Raw genomic sequence first — 17,794 nt, 5'->3', positions numbered from 1 at the left:
ACCTTGTTATAGTCAGAAGCTATCATTTCTGATCTGTATAATTGTTCCTTACTTCCTAACCTTTTCTCAACCTTTACCTTGTACCTAATGTTTGCTTCCCTGCTATCCTTCATTTATATCCTTTTATTTATCAAGGAAATATAAAATGACCAATATCTTGGGGAAAAATGAAACAAGTTTAATAAGTATCTCTATTATCGGCATGTTAGGTAGTATTAGAAAAGTATAATTCCCTCTCCTTAAGTCTAGTTGGAGAGACAGGTTTATAAGATCCTAGATTTAGAGCCAGAAGGGTCCCAAGAAACCATAGAACTCAATCTCTTTATTTCACAAATGAAAACATTAAGGAATAGAAAATTGGTGACCTGTCTGGGATCAAAGAACTGAGCTAGGATTTGGACCTCAGTTCTTCTAAATCAAAATTCAGTGCCTATTCATTAAGGACTGACTAAAAAAAGCAATGAGAGTTCAAATAAGAAGTCAATGTGGGCTAAATAAGAGAAAGATTCATGGAAGTGAGATTTTGATTAGAATGTAAAAGAACGGGTATGATCTGGATAGTGTTTATGGGGAAAAAATGCCAGGTAGGGAGCACAACAATCACAGAAATAGAACAAGCTGGAGATAAACACTGGCATGTCTGAAGGTGATGGTGCATATTGGGGATTAGTTGAAGAAAAGTTTGGAGAGGCAGACTGAGACCAGATGATGAAAGATCCTGAAAGCCAGGCACCAACATTTGGAAGAAATATGGTAGATCATTAGAGTGCTGTTGTAGGTTCTTAAGCAAGAACTGACATGATGAAAGTAGTATTTAAGGAATTTAATTTGGTTGTGGTTATTTAGGACGGACTTGCAAAGGAGTAAAGGCACTGCAATGATCTGGGCATGAAATGAAGGGGGGAGGGCTATGATCTTGCCAACTAATAGGACTGATACAGTACATTTCACAAAGTCTAGTTTGAATATCTCCTTATTTTATATGAGGTTATGTTTGATTTTTTTAACTTTTAAAACTTCAAATGCTATCCTTCCTTTCAGTGAATTGACACATTTGCTAGAAATATACTGACCAAAAGTTTTAACTCTTAAATCAAAGGCCCTATTTTCCCCGCAAAAATAACATGTTTGAAGGCCTTTGTGGTAAGATATTTCTCATAGTTACTTAGGGATAAAACAACTCTTCCCTAACTGTTTATTCTTTTACAATTTTACTGTTTTCCTTCTTTTATATTTATTAAATATCTTTCCAAAGTTCCAGTAATACTCATTATATTGTGGGATCCCTGAGGGTAGGGCTTATTTCTGCATTTCTTTGTATCCTCACAGCTTAACATTAGTACTTAGCACATAGTAGGTGCTTAATAAATGCTTACTGACTGACTCATCTCATTCCAAATGAAGAAGTTTCTCTGCAACATCCTAGTTCCTAGAGGTAACATATTTCTGTACGCTAAGAGAGATTAAGAAATAAGCCAATCGTGGCCCAGAATCCCTAGGAACTAGGAACCAATAAGCACTAGTGCCTAAAATTTATTACACAGTATTGATGAAAGGTAAGTATTTTAAAAACAAACAGCAGCATAAGAGTATCAATAATAATAGTTAGCATTTTTACATTTGTATTTATAGCTTTAAGGTTTGGAAAGCAATAAATATCTCATTTAATCCTCACAATCATTTTGGGAAGTAGGTACTATTATTAACCTTATTTTATAGATGAAGAAATTAAGGAAGACAGAGGTTAAATGACTTCTCCAAGGTCACATAGCTATTAAGACTGAGGCAGGATATGAATTCAAGTATTCCTGAATCCAAGTGCAGTGCTCTATTCATTGTTCTTACATTTTAATTTATTTAACCCCTGGATTGAAAACCTATTTAAATCAATTTACAAGACTTTCAAACAGGTTAGAAAATGTTGTTTCTAAATTTAAGTGTGTAGATATGAGTTTTTATAGTTGGCATATTTTTACTGTTGCCTTTGGCAACAAATCTTAGTTTTAAAATACCTTGCTAATTTTTCTAATCTTATTTCATGCTATCATTTGCTAATCTTTTAAAAAATAATATACACTAAGGGTGAGGTTCATCATAGAGGATGTGAAGCCATATTTGTAATAACCTTGATAATGCTAATTGGGTTGGCTAGCTTCTCTAATTTGATTAATTCTTGTTTTTGTCTTGTTCTATTGGCTAGCAAGAAAAGCTAGTACTGGAATTGGAAGAAGGGGAGGAAGAGAAGAAAAGTAAGAGGATGAGTAAAAGAAGAGGAGTGGCAGTGCTTTCCCTTGCATTTATCTTAGCATTGTCACCAATTGTGGGAATTTTTGAGCTAATTGTCCACTCTGTGAGTATTGGTGTAATTAAAAATATGTAACAGAATTTGTGAATCTATCTAATGGGGTATGCCTAAATTGTAGCTTATCACAATACACTGAAAAAAATGATTACCATTCATTACTCATTCCTCCACCTTGTCAAATTCCTACTCTTCCCTCCAGATTTTAATGTATACTGTGTATAACAGTGAATGAAGATATCCATCATTGTCAGTTCTTATCTTAAATATCAATGAAATTTAACCTTTTTTTTTTTAAAAAAAAAAAGATAAAAACAATCAGAAATACTGTAATATTTTCTTACTGCATTCTCAATTGATTATCTTGTACTTCTCTGGGGTGGGGTTGGGGGAAGGGTGTACCACACTTTAGAGAACACTGATTTGAGAGCCACTGCCACCAAATGTCCAAAGGAATATAGAGAAGAGAAATGAGTCAATTCTTTCAATTCTTTCCTTCATATTATAGGTAATAATAGGCTTGTAGGGAATATGGCTACATGGAGCTATGATTTAGTTGGTGTGTATGTTTCCTTCATTAGTGTATCAGTGCAACTCTCAACCCATGAAGATTTTTCCTCCTGTGCTATTCTTTTTTTTTTTTTTAAACCCTTAACTTCTGTGTATTGGCTCTTTGATGGAGGAGTGGTAAAGGGTAGGCAATGGGGGTCAAGTGACTTGCCCAGGGTCACACAACTGGGAAGTGTCTGAGGCCAGATTTGAACCTAGGACCTCCCATCTCTAGGCCTGACTCTCAATCCACTGAGCTATCCAGCTGCCCCTCCCTGTGCTATTCTTGTTCATGTTTCCCAAATATCCTCCATGGTAAACTAGAAGCCTTACTCTATGGCTTGTTATATCTTGTTAGTATTAAGTACAATACTTTGACTCTATTTCCCTTACCACATGACCAGCCCACCTCTCTTTCTTTTTTATTGCTTTTGTTTTTAGATGACAATCATTTTTGGATATAACTTTTTCTTTTCTCCCTTCCACTTAACTCCTGGAGTAAAGGATAACAGTGACTGAGTTTGACTGTGCATGTAACACTTTGGGCTTGTAGTTCTCAACCTTTCCATCAAAAGGTGTTTCAATATTGGTTCTCTGGGATCAAGAAAAAATAAAAATAAATTAGGAAAAAATGAGAAAGGCCATTGGGTATGATTTTTAAAAAAAGGTTCAGTTGTAATCTTTGAGACTGTGGTTTCATTTCAAACTGCTGTAAATTACTGAAGGTGTAAGAATGAAAGGATAGATCACATACTTGAGAAGTCTGGTAGCAAAAGGAGAGAAAATATATGAAAGCAGAAAAGAAAAAAAAGTTAATTCATCAATCATTAGGCATTTATTAAGTGATTACTATGTGCCAGGCACTGTTCTAAGTGCTTGAGATATGAAATATGGTGAATTACTAGCCCCTGTCCTTAAGGAGCACTAATATTCTAAATGAGGAGGCAACATATAATTAGGACAGACAAGTTGTGGAGAGAGTAGATGGAAGGTAATCTCCACCAAGAGAAGGAGAAGCCAAATGTAGGAATTTGTATTGATCCTGGAGGTAAAGGAATGCATTGGAGTTTACTGAACACAAATAATCTGATGAGATTAGACCAGATGCTTTAGAAAAACCACTATCACTTTGTCAGCTTAGTGGAAGATAGGAGTGGGTATAGACTTCAGACAGGGATTCTATTCTAATTCAAAAGATACTGGGAGAGTCCAGGTGAGATATGATAGGGACCTGTACAAGATGGATGGAGGTATGAGTTGAGAGTAAGGGATATATGAGAGATGCTGTGAAGGTAGAAAGAACAAGCTCTGGCAACAGACTGGATATGTGGGGGTGAGTGCAAGTAAGGAGCTGACACTGACGTCACGGCTGAAAGCCTGGGTGACTGGGAAGATTTAGTAATAATAGGAAAATTGGAAAAAAGAGTGTTGAGGAAAAAGTTACTGAGTTCTGTTTTGGATGTGCTTAATTTGAGATGATTACAAGACACCCAATTTGAGAGGTTCAAAAGGAAGCTTGTGAGTCAGGAATAGAATTCACACGATTCAGGCTGGACATATAGATTAGAGAATCATCTCCATAAAGCTGATAATTGAATCCATGGGAACTGATAAAATCACTGAGAGAATATAAAGGTAGAACTCTGAGGGAAAACTCATGGTTAATGGGCAACTTAGATGATCTGGATGAATATTCAGTAGAATAAGATGCAATAATTTGGACAGGTAGGAGAAACAAGAGAGAAGAATGTCAAAAAAGAGAGGTATTTGGCAGATGGTCATCAATAGTGATAAAAGGCTGAAGAGAGGTCAAGAAGGATGAAGATTGAGAAAACATCATAGATTTGGCAATTAAAGAGATCACTGGTAATTTTGGAAATTTTGGAAAGGACAATTTCAGTTGAATGAGGCTGGAGGCCAGACTTCAGAATTAAGAGTGAGAAGAAACAAAGTAGAAGTAGATCTAATTATAGATGTCTTTTTAAAGAGTCTAGCTACAAATAGGAGGAAAGCGAGACATGAACATATTAGTTGTCAGCACAGGAGAGACCAGAAGATTAGTGAAGTAGTAGAGATAAGAGTAGGGCAATCTGCTGAAAAAGAAGGGAGGGGATAGGAGAGAAAGTTTAGGTAAAAAGAAAGACAGTATGGAGAGTTCATCAGTCAGTAGATAAGAAATAGATGGTGAAGAGAAATATGAGTTCTGGGATATGAGGAAGAGAGATGAGGAGGCTTTTGTGTAAACAGCCTTAATAAAGGGATGTCTTTAGTTGAGAGGAAAGGGGAAGTGACGGTGTGATGGGAAGTTTGAGGAAGGATGAAAAAGTTTGGAATAACTACTGTGGTTGAGTGGGATAGTGAATCAATTCGGGAGATAAAAAGTATTGCCTAACTGCACTAGTTGAGATTATGAAATATAAATTTGTATATGGCTTCTAATCCACAGCTACACGATTTTTACAGCTCTATTCAGGAGTACATGGATAAAGGAAATGGAAAGGCAGGAGTAATATAGGGTTGAAGTTTGGCAAAGTATGACTGATAATAAAGATAATGGGGCAAGGGATTCAAGAGTACAGGATGATGTGGTTCATCAAGGGGTCAAGAAAAGGCCTTAAAGATAAGAGACCAGAGCACTATTAGATGATTTTCAGGGAGGAGGGCTAGACTTGTGATTTCATAAGGGCAAGAATTCTTAGAGAATAAAGAACTGACAATGATGTAGAGAGGTAAGGGACAATTATGGAAGCAGTGTTTCAGAGGAAGTAAGAGGGGTCTTGAATATAAGTAGGAGTCTTGGTTCTAGAAGGGAGGAAGGAATCACTTCTCTAGAGAAATAGTTGAGAGATCAGACACAAAGATAGTGATATGCTGAGGTAAAGATGAAAGTATATGAGGCACTCATTCCCAAAGGAAGTGAAATCAACTGCTAAGAGAGGATATGCATGCTAAGAATGGGGAAAAAGTTGGGAGCCTCAAAGAGAAAAGATATGGAATAATTTTAGTGGTGGGTGTGTCAGAAAATTCATGAAAGTTAAATAAAAATACCAGTGAATAACAAAGCCCAGCTTGATATATGGCAACATTACTTTGTATAAGTCCAGCTCTATATCTGTATCTTTTAGAAGTTCTTGTGACCTAAAAGGAGTTAAGAAAGTCACACTAAGAATGATTCCAGGTTGGGGATTGTTATCTTTTGACTTGGCAAAAGGTTAAATAAAGGGGTGGAAGAAGACAGCACCTTGAAGTATGATCAAGAACTATAGAATAGGCAATAAGCACATGAAAAAGTGTTTTAAATCTCTTATAATTAGAGAAATGCAAATCAAAATGACTCTGAAGTACCATCTCACACTTAGCAGACTGGCTAATATGACAGCAAAAGAAAAGTAATAAATGTTGGAGGGGATGTGGCAAAATTGGGACACTAATGCATTGCTAGTGGAGTTGTGAATTGATCCAATCATTCTGGAAGGCAATTTAGAACTATGCCTAAGACTGCCTGCCCTTTGATCCAGCCATACCACTGCTGGGTTTAAAATGCCCCAAAGAAATCATAAGGAAAAAGACTTGTACAAAAATATTTATAGCTGCACTTTTTGTGGTGGCAAAAAATTGGAGAATGAGGGGATGCCCTTTGATTGGGGAATGGCTGATTTGGCAAAATGTGGTATCTGTTGGTGATGGAATACTACTGTGCTAAAAGGAATAATGAACTGGAGGAATTCCATGTGAACTGCAATGACCTCCAGGAATTGATGCAGAGTGAAAGGAGCAGAACCAGGAGAACACTGTACACATAGATGGATACACTGTGGCACAATCGACTAGCAGCAATGCAATGATCCAGGACAATTCTGAGGGACTTATGAGAAAGAACGCTATCCACACCCAGAGAAAGAACTGTGGGAGTAGAAACACAGAAGAAAAACAACTGCTTGATCACATGGTTCGACAGGGATATGCAGACTCTAAATGATAACCTTAGTGCAAATGTTAATAATATGGAAATAGGTTTTGATCAATGACCCATGTAAAACCCAGTGGAATTGCTCATTGGCTATTGGAAGGGGTGGGAGGAGAAGAGGGGAAGAACATGAATCATGTAACCATGGAAAAATATTCTAAAATAATTAATTAAAAAAATAAACTTAATTAAAAAAAAAGTATAGGATAGGAAAGATAACCAGTGTGTCTAAAAGGGGGTAATAGACTTAGAGAAGTTAGAGCAGTGATTCCCAAAGTGGGTGCTACCACCCCCTAGTGGGTGCTGCAGCAATCCAGGGAAGCGGTGATGGCCACAAGTGCATTTATCTTTCCTATTAATTGCTTTTAAAATTTAAAAAAGATTAATTTCCGGGGGGCTAAGTAATATTTTTTCTGGAAAGGGGGTGGTAGGCCAAAAAAGTTTGGGGACCACTGAGTTAGAGCAACTGAGTGAATGGATTTTTTATTTTTATTTTTTGTAAAATAATCCCTTACCTTCTATCTTAGAATCTATACTGAGTATTATTTCCAAGGCAAAAGAGTGGTAAAGGTTAGACAATTGGGGTTAACAATTGAGGTTGACAATTGGGGTTAAGTGACTTGCCCAGAGTCACATAGCAAGGAAGCACCTGAGGCCAGATTTGAGCCAAGGACCTTCCATCTCCAGGCCTGGCTCTCTATCTACTGAGTCTCTTAGCCACCCCTGTGAATGGATGTTTTAATGAAGGCTGAAAGTGGACTTGGTAGAGAGTGAGACATATAAGAGGGGAAACTAGATATTTAAGGTATGGTTACCAGACATTGGATTAACTTGATTTCAAATTAAAATAGACCCAAGTCAGGATCACTTTTATTTACAATTAGGAAAGTTGAAGGTAGGGAAATTGAGAGAAACTCTGGCCCAGACCAGGTAAGAATTTAGAGGCCCCAGGCAAAGGAGCACAGAGGTTAATTAAACAAGGCTTCTAGCCACAAGGCCTTTTACAATTAGAGAGGCAAGAGAGGCCTCCTTGAGGGTAGAGCCTCCAGAAACGCCAAGGGAGGAGAAAGGAAGTCAGCCTACCTTACCCATGTGACAATTCCCACTCATAGGAAGTTACCATCATACTTAAAAGATAGCATCTTTCGTCACTTCCTGCACCCACCTCCAATTTCAGGTGGACAAATGGTAGCCTTGAAACTGTTTTTGGACTGCCCAAAGGGCAGTCCCTTGTTTTTGATTTGTTACTTATTGTCACATGTGGGTAACTGATCTTCCCCTCCCCACTTAATTCTTTTTTTTTAAAACCCTAATATCTTTTGTATATATATACTTCTATATTAATTTTATTTGTTACAGGGCTAGGCAATGGGGGTTAAGTGACTTGCCCAGGGTCACACAGCTAGGAAGTGTCTGAGGCCAGATTTGAACCCTGGACCTCCTATCTCTAGGCCTGGCTCTCAATCCTCCCCACTTAATTCTAAGTTGGGTGGGGTGACATTATTTCTGATGGCTAGTGTCTAGCAATGAATCAGGATGATCTAATTCCATTTACATAGACAGGAGGGCAAGGATGTTCTAGTCAAGAAAGAGAATATTGATCTAGAATTCAACAGAAATGACAAAACCTATCTTTGTGTTCTCCTTTCCCTTTTATTGTTTCTTGAGAATCTCATTCTAACTATGTTTTATCTTTTTCAAATGGAAACTTTTCAAGGACAGAAATTGTTTCCTTCTATATGTCTAGTCTTACTGTGTCCTATTTTGTTGATAAAATGTTAGATCACAACGCACCAAAATCTATTTTTCCCCACTCTAGACTTTTTTAAAAAAGCCTGGGGATTTTAACCTTTCAAAATATAATGAATTTTAGTGTCTGAATCATCTCTAAACCAAAAGTAGAGTAAAAATAGGGAAAACAATTGGTAGTCCCTTTTGAAAAGTTCCCTTCAAATGCACATTTTGATTCCTCTTTTCCACTTATTATTAGCAAGTATTTGTGCCATATTTGGGTAACAACAACAATAATAATAGTTAATATTTATATTTATATATAATATTTATATAGCATTTACTATATGATAGGCACTGTGCTAAATGCTTTACATTTATTTCACTTGACCTTGGTATTAGTCCCTTTCACAAATGAGGAAACTGAGGCAAAGAGATGTTAAATGACTTGCAGGATCAAGTATCTATGACTGAATTCTAACACAGGTTTCTTTGATTCCAGACTTAGTGCTCTATCTACTGTGCCAGTCAGTTGCCCTCCCTAGATTGTAAGTCATCGAAGAGAATTTATAACCTAGACACTAGTAGTCTGTAGGACACAGAAGTATATAATAGAAACATAAATAGAACCTTTGGCTATAAGAGGTTAATAAGACAAGTACCTGCATGGCAATAGGTCCTGGAGACATTTGGGAACTGTAATTCATTCCCATCATGCCCTGCATATTAGGCTGCATAACAGAAACCATTGGAAATCCTTGTTGCTGAATTGGCATCAGACCTATTTGAAAACATAAGAGTATTATTGTTTAAAGTCTGCACTTAAAACTGTCAAGTAATCTTTTGGGGGCATACTAGTAATTAAGCATTACATAAAAAAGCAATTAGGATGCAAAGAATACTGTGTAACACTGTAATAGAAATGATATTGAAAATAAGAAACTGATATTGGTATGAAAAGAGAGAATCCAAATACACCTTAAAATAAATTTTGTATTTTACCATCTTCCTTCTCTTTGGGTTTAAAATTTCAGTGGTCTAAGCTTGACCTTGATGGGAAAAAATGTACCGCCCTCCTTTCTCTGCAGGATTAGGGAAATTATAGTTATAGGACATTATATATATAGTTGACTTGGTCATGTGTTGGTCATTTTGTTGAACCGTTTTCCTCCTTTTTAATTCGTTGTTACCAATAATGATTTATTGGATAGAGGTGAAGGTTAAGTTTGAAAATGAAGGATAATTTTTAATTGAAATTTAATTGAAATAATTGAAAATTAAGTAGTCAAATTATTTTCTTTTAGTTATATCATTATAAATTTCCTCTTCTCTCTTTTCTTCTCTCCTTTTTCAAGACTATCTTGCCCATACTGGAAATGTAAGGTCTAGTTATAGAGTGGATTCTACTGATTGACATGGGTATTTTGTTTCTGAACTAGTCTAACTTTCCTTAGACAACTTTTGAGGCAGCCCATCTAATTTTCATTTAAGTGTTAATAAGTTTTTGACATCAAACATAATTTTGCTTCTATGCAGCTTTTATTTATTGTTCCTTATCTTGCCTTCTGGAATTAAATATGCTGATAAGTCTAATCATTCCTCCCCATGAGAATCCTTCAAATACTTTTAAGAGAGGTATCATGTCTTCCCCAAATCTTCTTTTCTCCAGGCTAAAAGTCCCTAGTTCCTTTAGCTTATTTTCATAGACTGTCATAGACAGTGTCATAGACACTGTCCTACTTATCAATGTCCTTAAATGATGGTGTCCAGGGCTTAAGAACTACTCTAGATCATATCTGATAAGAGAGAAGTAAAGTGGGCCGATTCCCTCCCTTTTCCTATAAGTTATGCATTTCTTAATGCAACCCAAAGTCACTTTAAACTGCTAATCTATATTGAGGTTCTGGTCCACTAAAACCCTAATATTTTCAGATATATGACTATTTAACTATGTATCCCTCAATCTTGTACTTGAAGTTGATTTTGGACTTAAAGTCTGAAGCCAGGTTAAGAATGGAGAATATAGTAATTTATCTGGGTGGGCAGATTTACTGAAATAAAACACTTAAAACTAGCTGAAAACTAAGTAAGTTTGACTAATATTAGAAGTTAACTAATGTGGGATTTTTTTGGGAAAAAATTACTATTGTTGAAGTTTAGTCTACCAGCTGAACTTCAACGTATCTTCTACCTCCTTGATTCTCCATTCTCAGAATGGCCTCTACCTGTCGGATCCTTATTTTCTTCATGGAAGCTTATCTACTATTTCATCTAGGAAGCCTTTTCTGATTTCCTCAGATACTAGTGTTTTCTTCTTTTTCAATTTATTCATAAACCATTTTGATCTTTATCATTCTTTTTACTCCTACAACTTGCACTTATATCTTTGACCAAGATAAGAATCCCTCTAGGACAGTGATGGCAAACCTTTTAGTGACCTTAGAGACCAAGTGCCCAAACTGCAACTGTCATGCCACATGTGAGCCCCCTGCCTTACCCCAGACTGGGGAGGGAGAAAGCACTCCCACTGGACTGCTAGGCAGGGTCATGTGAGAAATGTCCTTAGGTGAACATGGAAAGGAGAAAGGGAGTAGCCCCTTCTGACATGCAGGCTATAGGTTTGCCAACACAGCTCTAGGATTTATATATATATATACCTCTCAAGGGCAAGGACTACTTGGTTTTTCCTTTTGATCCCCATATATTGCTTTGCACATAGAATGCATTTAATAAAAGAATTAAAGAAGACACACAAAATTCATAAAGAAAAAATGTACATTTAACTAAAGAAATTGGAAGAAAAGACATTTCAACTTCCTCCAAAAAGGAATCACACTTTGATCTTACTTCTGAATTTTCTTATTCTGTAAACTTACACAAATATGTTTGTTATAAACTGTTTGACAAAGGGAGAAATGAGGGGTGACACTAACTACTTTAACTCAAAGCCCATTCTGAGAAACCTAAAAGGCTGTGAAATGGATTCTAGGCAACAGAAAAATCGTTTTACTAGTGAGACAGTTATTTCTGTGCATTTTGCCTCAAAATGCATACCAAACTAAAAAAAAATTATGGAATAAGGAAACATTCAAACCAAACTCACATACCTTGAGGGGGTCCTATTCCACCTGCAACAGGAAATATGAAGCTGAAATGTAGAATAAAGAAACGTCATGATTTCAAGTTTTTCTCCCTACCATCAAATATTTATTGAATACTCTTTGAAGATAGTGCGTTTCTATCACTCCCATGTATACTGATCTTGAAAAAAATCATTTTAGAAAATGTTTCAGTTTTCAGTGATACGGGTAATAAATTAGAGAATTAAAATTGCTAAAAATACTCTGGAGAAATAAGCCAAATTTACCTTGAAATCAGATTTTATATTGAATAGGAATTTTAATTTAGGATTTTATTTTTAAAAATTCTGTTGTGATCCAAATATTGCTTTTTTATAAGACATTTTTCCATGAATAAGGCTTTGGAATTTGTTCTGCCATAGAAGACTTTCAGTAATTATAATCATAAATGCTGGTTGTGAGTCTGTGGGATGTATGCTAGAGAAGCAAAGTTTGTAATGTAGAAAATGTAACGGGTTCTGGAGTCAAGACAACTGTATTCTATTCCTGGTTCTGCTACTACTGATTAGCTGACCGACTATAAGTCACTTAACCTTTTTCTTGATTTATGTATACAATATATAAAAGGATTACATTCAATGATCTTTAAGGATTTACTGAGCTCTAAAATTCTATGATTCTGACACTATAAAAAAGTTTGCATTGTATTAGATATAATCCTCATGTCTTCATGACTCAGCTGATCTAGGCCTCTAAAATTGAGCTCTATATGTTTATAGAGAGCTCTGCACCATTAAATTTACACTTTGCATTAAATTAGTAATGAAACCTAAATAGAGAGTAATCTACAACTCACTTTAAAAAAGTTACATTTCTTATCTATTACTTAGATGGGAGGAAATGGCATTCAAGGAATCAGCTTAAGAGATTTAGAAATTAAAATAATTAAGCATCTGTATGAGGGGTTAAATGGGGGGGGGGGGGAAGGAACTCAGAAACTCTATATGGGCTGGTTGTGTTACAGTAGCTAAATGATCCTTTCTTAGTATCTCCATCTGTCAAAAGAAACAGAAGCTTTTCCTGTAATGAAGTTCACTCTATCAGTACATATTGCCATACCAAAAACAAAACAAAACAAAACAACAAACTCAAACTACTTTGGCACTATTTGAAAGAGCATTAGATCTTAGTCATTGTTCTGTCACTGACTAGAAGTCATGATGCCCCATTCTATCAAAAGAGAAAGTTGGACTTAATGATGTCTGTCTACTTTCTGCTGAAAAATTCTATGATTCTGACTTAAAGGAATTGCTGAAGAGAAATTTTCACAGGTATCTATAAAGATCTACCAATTTATTCAGCTTTTTTTTGTACCTCCCTTTATATCCTCAGAATATGTTAGACAAAGTTAAGAAAGCGTGACACAGCAAAGAATCATGGAAAATATTGAACAAAACTGGATTAGTATTGATCAGTGTTGTGGTGATTCTAGATACATCTACAAATTAAAAGTCTCTTGCATTTGCCTTCTTTCCCACTTTATTGCTCTTACTCTAGTTCAGAGCAGCTTCTCATACCAAATCTACTTTAATTGTCTCTTTAATCGGGCTTTCTTTCTCCAATTTCCTGGGTCATGCATAGCCCACAAACTACCTGAAGGTCAATTTTCCTCAAACATGAGGACTTTGATAATAATGCCACTTATCCCAAAACATTTTTTCGTTCCTCACTGCTAAGAGAATTGACTTTATTTAATGTAGCCCTGGCATAACTGAAAGAATATTAGCTCCAATCAAAGGGCCTGGATTCCAATCTCATTTTTACCACTTATTTTCTCTGGACTTCAGTTTCCTCATCTATAAAATGAGGGTTGGATTGTTTAAGTCTTTTGGAGCTCTAATCCATGATCCTATGACCATTCTTGGTTTCTTCCAAACTATTTTTCCAGCATCCTCTCTCCTATTTGTTATAGAACTCTCACTTTGGACAAGCCACAATCTCTAATATGGACCTTTGCTTCCTCAATGGTAAAGTGAGGGGCAGGTCAAGAAAACTTCTAAGGTCACTTCCAGCTTTAAAGTTATAATCCAATCTACACAGCCAAAAAAGACACTATTTTCTATTCATTCATTTAGTTGCTCCTCCCACTTTCATGTTTGCACCCTTTCATCGGTTCTTCTACTTCCTTCCTCTTCTTGAGAGCTTTGGAAGCCTAATTCAAATACAACCTTTTCATTGTGCTGTTTCTGAATCCCACCCCCAGCTGGAAGTGAGTCTCTTCTTTGCACTTCTTTAAGTATATATATTACTCCTATGGCATATATCACATATACAGAAGTTAGAGTATGTCTATCATATAAATGTACTTTAGACCTTATTTGAGTCCTTTAAGGGTAGGAATAATGTCTTGGACATCTTTGTATCCCTCCTAAAAGTTTGCACATCACAATAAACAAAATGAGCATTTCTGGAACTGAATTTCCATTTCCTTTTCAGCTTGCTTTTCTAAATGAACTGATTTCCACTGGGTCTTGTCTTAGTACTTACCAACTATAATACTGTTATTTAAAATACCACATTAATTTTCACCTATCATGGAGGCTCTCTGGAATGTAACTCCCACAATAGGTGAAGGATCCACTGATTTTCCATATTATTCATTTTTGTAATGGAGTAATCTTTTGAAGCCAAGACCCCAAATCCTATACCCATATAACAAGTGATAAATTATGTTTTTCTCTTTTGCATTTCTGCTCCTGCAATTCTTTCTCTAGAGGTAAGACCGCATTCTTTCTCACAGGTCCCTTGGGACTGTCATTGCATTGCTATTAGTAGCAAAGTTGAATTTTTAAATTATATTTTATATATATGAATAGTTTTATATTAACTATTAATATTCTTTCTTTTGTACTGTCACTAAGTAAATAGTTTATGTTTGTCAAAAAAAGTACATTAAAATAAAAACCAATCAAAGGTTAGTTGACAAACTAGTTGACACTGTGCCTATTTACTGAAACAGAGGTAACCAACTAAATGGTCAGTTATATATAGTGAAATATAAATTAGTTAAGCAGCTAACTTTCCTGTTTTTCTTTTTCCCCAAAACATATCTAGAACACAAATGCAATTCTCTAGAAAAGAATGTCAGGCTCAAACAAAAATCTGTGAAACCTAATATTTTAAAAATTGTTGGAAATGTCCCTTTAGCTTCTAAAAGGCTTATATACATGTAGAATATTGCTCTTCAGCATTCAGTTTTTACACTAGAGAACAAATGAATAAGTTTCCCCATTCTGGAATATAACTGATGACCCTTCAAAGTCTTAGCAGATAAGAGAAATCTTTATAAGAAGGGTCTCTTGAAGATATACCATTTTCTCTTTCAAGAATCAAATGTATAGGGGTACCTAGGTGGCTTGGTGGATAGGGACCTATGTCTAGAGATGGGAGGTTCTGGGTTCAAATATGGCCTCAGACACATCCTAGCTGTGTGAGACTGGGTAAGACACTTTACTCCAATTGCCTATCCCTTAATACTTTTCTGCCTTGAAATTGATACTTAAATTTGAATTCTAAGGGTAAAAAAAAAAATCCAGTCTATGCTTCAGCCTTTTTAAAAAATCTCTGCCCAGAGTAACAAATCTAAATGAAATATCAGAATTCACTGCCAAGGATAATTTAAAGAAGTAAAATTAAAATGTAATAAAAACTAGAAAATTTCAAAGACTATTAACTACTATTAAAAATAATATCTAGATTATTAACTATCCATGCCTTTCGACCTGATGGTGAATTACAAGTACTAATAAAGAGTTCTATTTGAATTGTGGTACTGGAACACACAAGCAAAAATTAAATTTTTAACTGTAAATCATTATTTCAAAATCATTATTATACACTGGAGCCCTTTCTCGTTTAAAAAAAAAGTGTTTGGAGGGCTACAATGTTGACAATACTAAACCCATTATCAATTTGGACTATAAAGTATAATTGAATAGAAAGGCCTAGGAGGTATAAAAACAGGGTCACACACTACAGCAGTTTACTTGTGATCCCCCCAACACCATTTCTTGGATGGTTAGATGTTACAAATTAACTAAAAAGTTTAACTTAAATTAACTTAAAATAACTTCACAGAAGAAAACTCATTTTCCAAAAATAACTTGGGACAAAACATAATTAGAACTTTATCTCCAGAAGTCTTGTCCATAGGAACATAGATTTAAGGATGAAGAGGACCTCTGAGGCCCAGCTTCTAACATTGGGTCATGGTGCCCTTAAGGCAGTTTGATGAAGTCCACTGAACCTCTTCTGGGAATAATGCTGTGAAGGGCATAAACCAGATTACAAAGGGAAATAATTATATTGAAACAGTTATCAAAACAGTTATTTTCTTAAAAGTCCTCAGACCTGAGGTTAAGAATCCCTGATCTAGAAAAGGAAACCAAGGGAGATTATGTGATTTGTTCAAACCAACGTTATCTAAGCAGCAAACCCAAGAGGTGGGGGTTGCAGCCAGGGCGAACTCTAGGGCCAGGGCTGGGGACACTGTGTATCCCACTGGCCTTAGGTGAGGCTCAGGGGCTTGCCCACGTTGGTTCTATGATATAAAACAAATACCTCCTTCTGGAGTCCAGTAACAACCCCGCTCAGTATTTACTAGGTACTCCTCGACGTGCCGGGCACTGGAGAGGAACACAAAGGCAAAGAAAGAAGGCTCTGTCCTAAGGGAGCTTTGTTCTTTTTACTAGTTCCGCTAACCAGCACAGCTTGCCCAGCAGAGAGCTCAGGGCACGGATTCGTGCCTCGATTTCTCATTTGGGACGGCCATGGGGTTTTTCTCCCGTAGTTCGGGTAGGAGACAAGACAAGGGGTCGGGAGCAAGATCGGGGGTAAAGAGGGTGGTCTCCCACGAGAACCTCAGCACGAGCTAGAGCCTGGCCGAATACCCTCCCAGTGCAAACTCCTTTGGGAACAGGTGGCTGAGCACCCGGAGGAGCCCCGTCTGTGGGGCTGGGGGGCCAGCCCAGCACAAGCCCAACCCCAACCCCCCGCCCCGCAAGGGTCCCACGCAGCCGCAGTCGCGAGCTTCCCCCGCTTCAACCGTAGCCCCCAGTCGCCTGGGCAACGACCCTCCCACCCAACCCCCCAGGCCCAGGCTCAGCTACTGCAGGCAACCGCCCTAACCGCCGTCCACGCCCCTGAGCGCGCGTTCCACACGCACCTGCTTCCCCCGCCAGCCCCAGCGCCGGCCCCAGCTGTCCCTCCGCCAGCGCCAGCGCCGCCGGCGGCTCCCGTTCCCGGCCGCAGCGCCATCTTCCCTGGAATCTGCCGCGGCAGCCGCTGCCACTTTAGGAGGCTCGGTCAGCTGAGAGCAGCTACTTCCGGGGCAGCGGGAGGCCCCGCCTCAACCCGTCCCCATCCCCATCCCCATCCCCATCCCCTGGGCTCCGTTTACCGGGGCGGGGTCTAGTCGGGCACGTGACCGACCTCGGTCTCGGTGTCGGAAGAGCCCTCGCCCTCACCACATGACCTTTTTCTTGAAGTATCCAGAATAAGTGGCCGTGGCTCATCTGGTTGAGGCAGTTAATCCAGTTAGGGCATGGCAGTGCTTAGTTCGAGAAGCCCATGGTTCGAATTCTTCTTCAGACATTTACTAGCAGGGTTACCATGTTCGAATTCTTCCTCAGATATTTACTAGTAGAGTTACCATGAAAGAATCACTTAATAATTGCAGCTGACAATATTTATCGCTTTCTATGAGCCAGGCACTATGCTAACTATTATCTCATTTAATCCTCATAATCACCCTGGGAGGTAGATGCTGTTATTTTCCTCACTTTACAGATGGATACTGAGGCAGAGGTTTAAATGACATTTCAGGGTCCCACAAGTGTCTGAGGTCGCATTGAACCCAAGGATTTCCTGACTCGGGGCTTAATGTTCTATTCATTTCACCACTTGACTGCTTTTTGAGCAGCTTAACTCTGAGCCTTTTTTTTTTTTTAAATTGTGAAATAGGGGATAAAATAGTATCTGTAGTACTTACCCTAATTATTGTCAGACTCAAATAAGCCTTCCATCAAGGAGAGCTTTTTATACACATTCCTAAGACAGATTGGGAGCTTTACTGAACTCCCATTATATTTCAGGCACTATGGTAGG

The 17,794-nt window shown here is 37.4% G+C and overlaps 1 protein-coding gene across 6 annotated transcripts in view; it reads right to left on the bottom strand.

Annotated features, from left to right (window-relative positions):
* Positions 1-16,945, bottom strand: part of SYNRG (synergin gamma) — a 91,563-nt gene extending 74,618 nt beyond the window's left edge. For 5 of the 6 annotated variants that reach the window (XM_044674590.1, XM_044674592.1, XM_044674593.1 and 2 more), the window contains exons 1-4: positions 16,854-16,945; positions 11,657-11,697; positions 10,715-10,717; positions 9,212-9,330 (exon numbers count right to left, since the gene is read on the bottom strand). In XM_044674590.1, the coding sequence (XP_044530525.1) occupies positions 9,212-9,330; positions 10,715-10,717; positions 11,657-11,697; positions 16,854-16,945 (255 nt within the window). The remainder of the gene's footprint in view (positions 1-9,211; positions 9,331-10,714; positions 10,718-11,656; positions 11,698-16,853) is intronic. The other variant, XM_044674591.1, reaches the window with a different exon arrangement.
* Positions 16,946-17,794: the final 849 nt, after the last annotated feature.

Source organism: Gracilinanus agilis, chromosome 4 (genome assembly GCF_016433145.1).
Source record: "Gracilinanus agilis isolate LMUSP501 chromosome 4, AgileGrace, whole genome shotgun sequence".
In the NCBI taxonomy this organism is placed as follows: domain Eukaryota; kingdom Metazoa; phylum Chordata; class Mammalia; order Didelphimorphia; family Didelphidae; genus Gracilinanus; species Gracilinanus agilis.
This window is presented reverse-complemented; position numbering and strand designations above follow the sequence as displayed.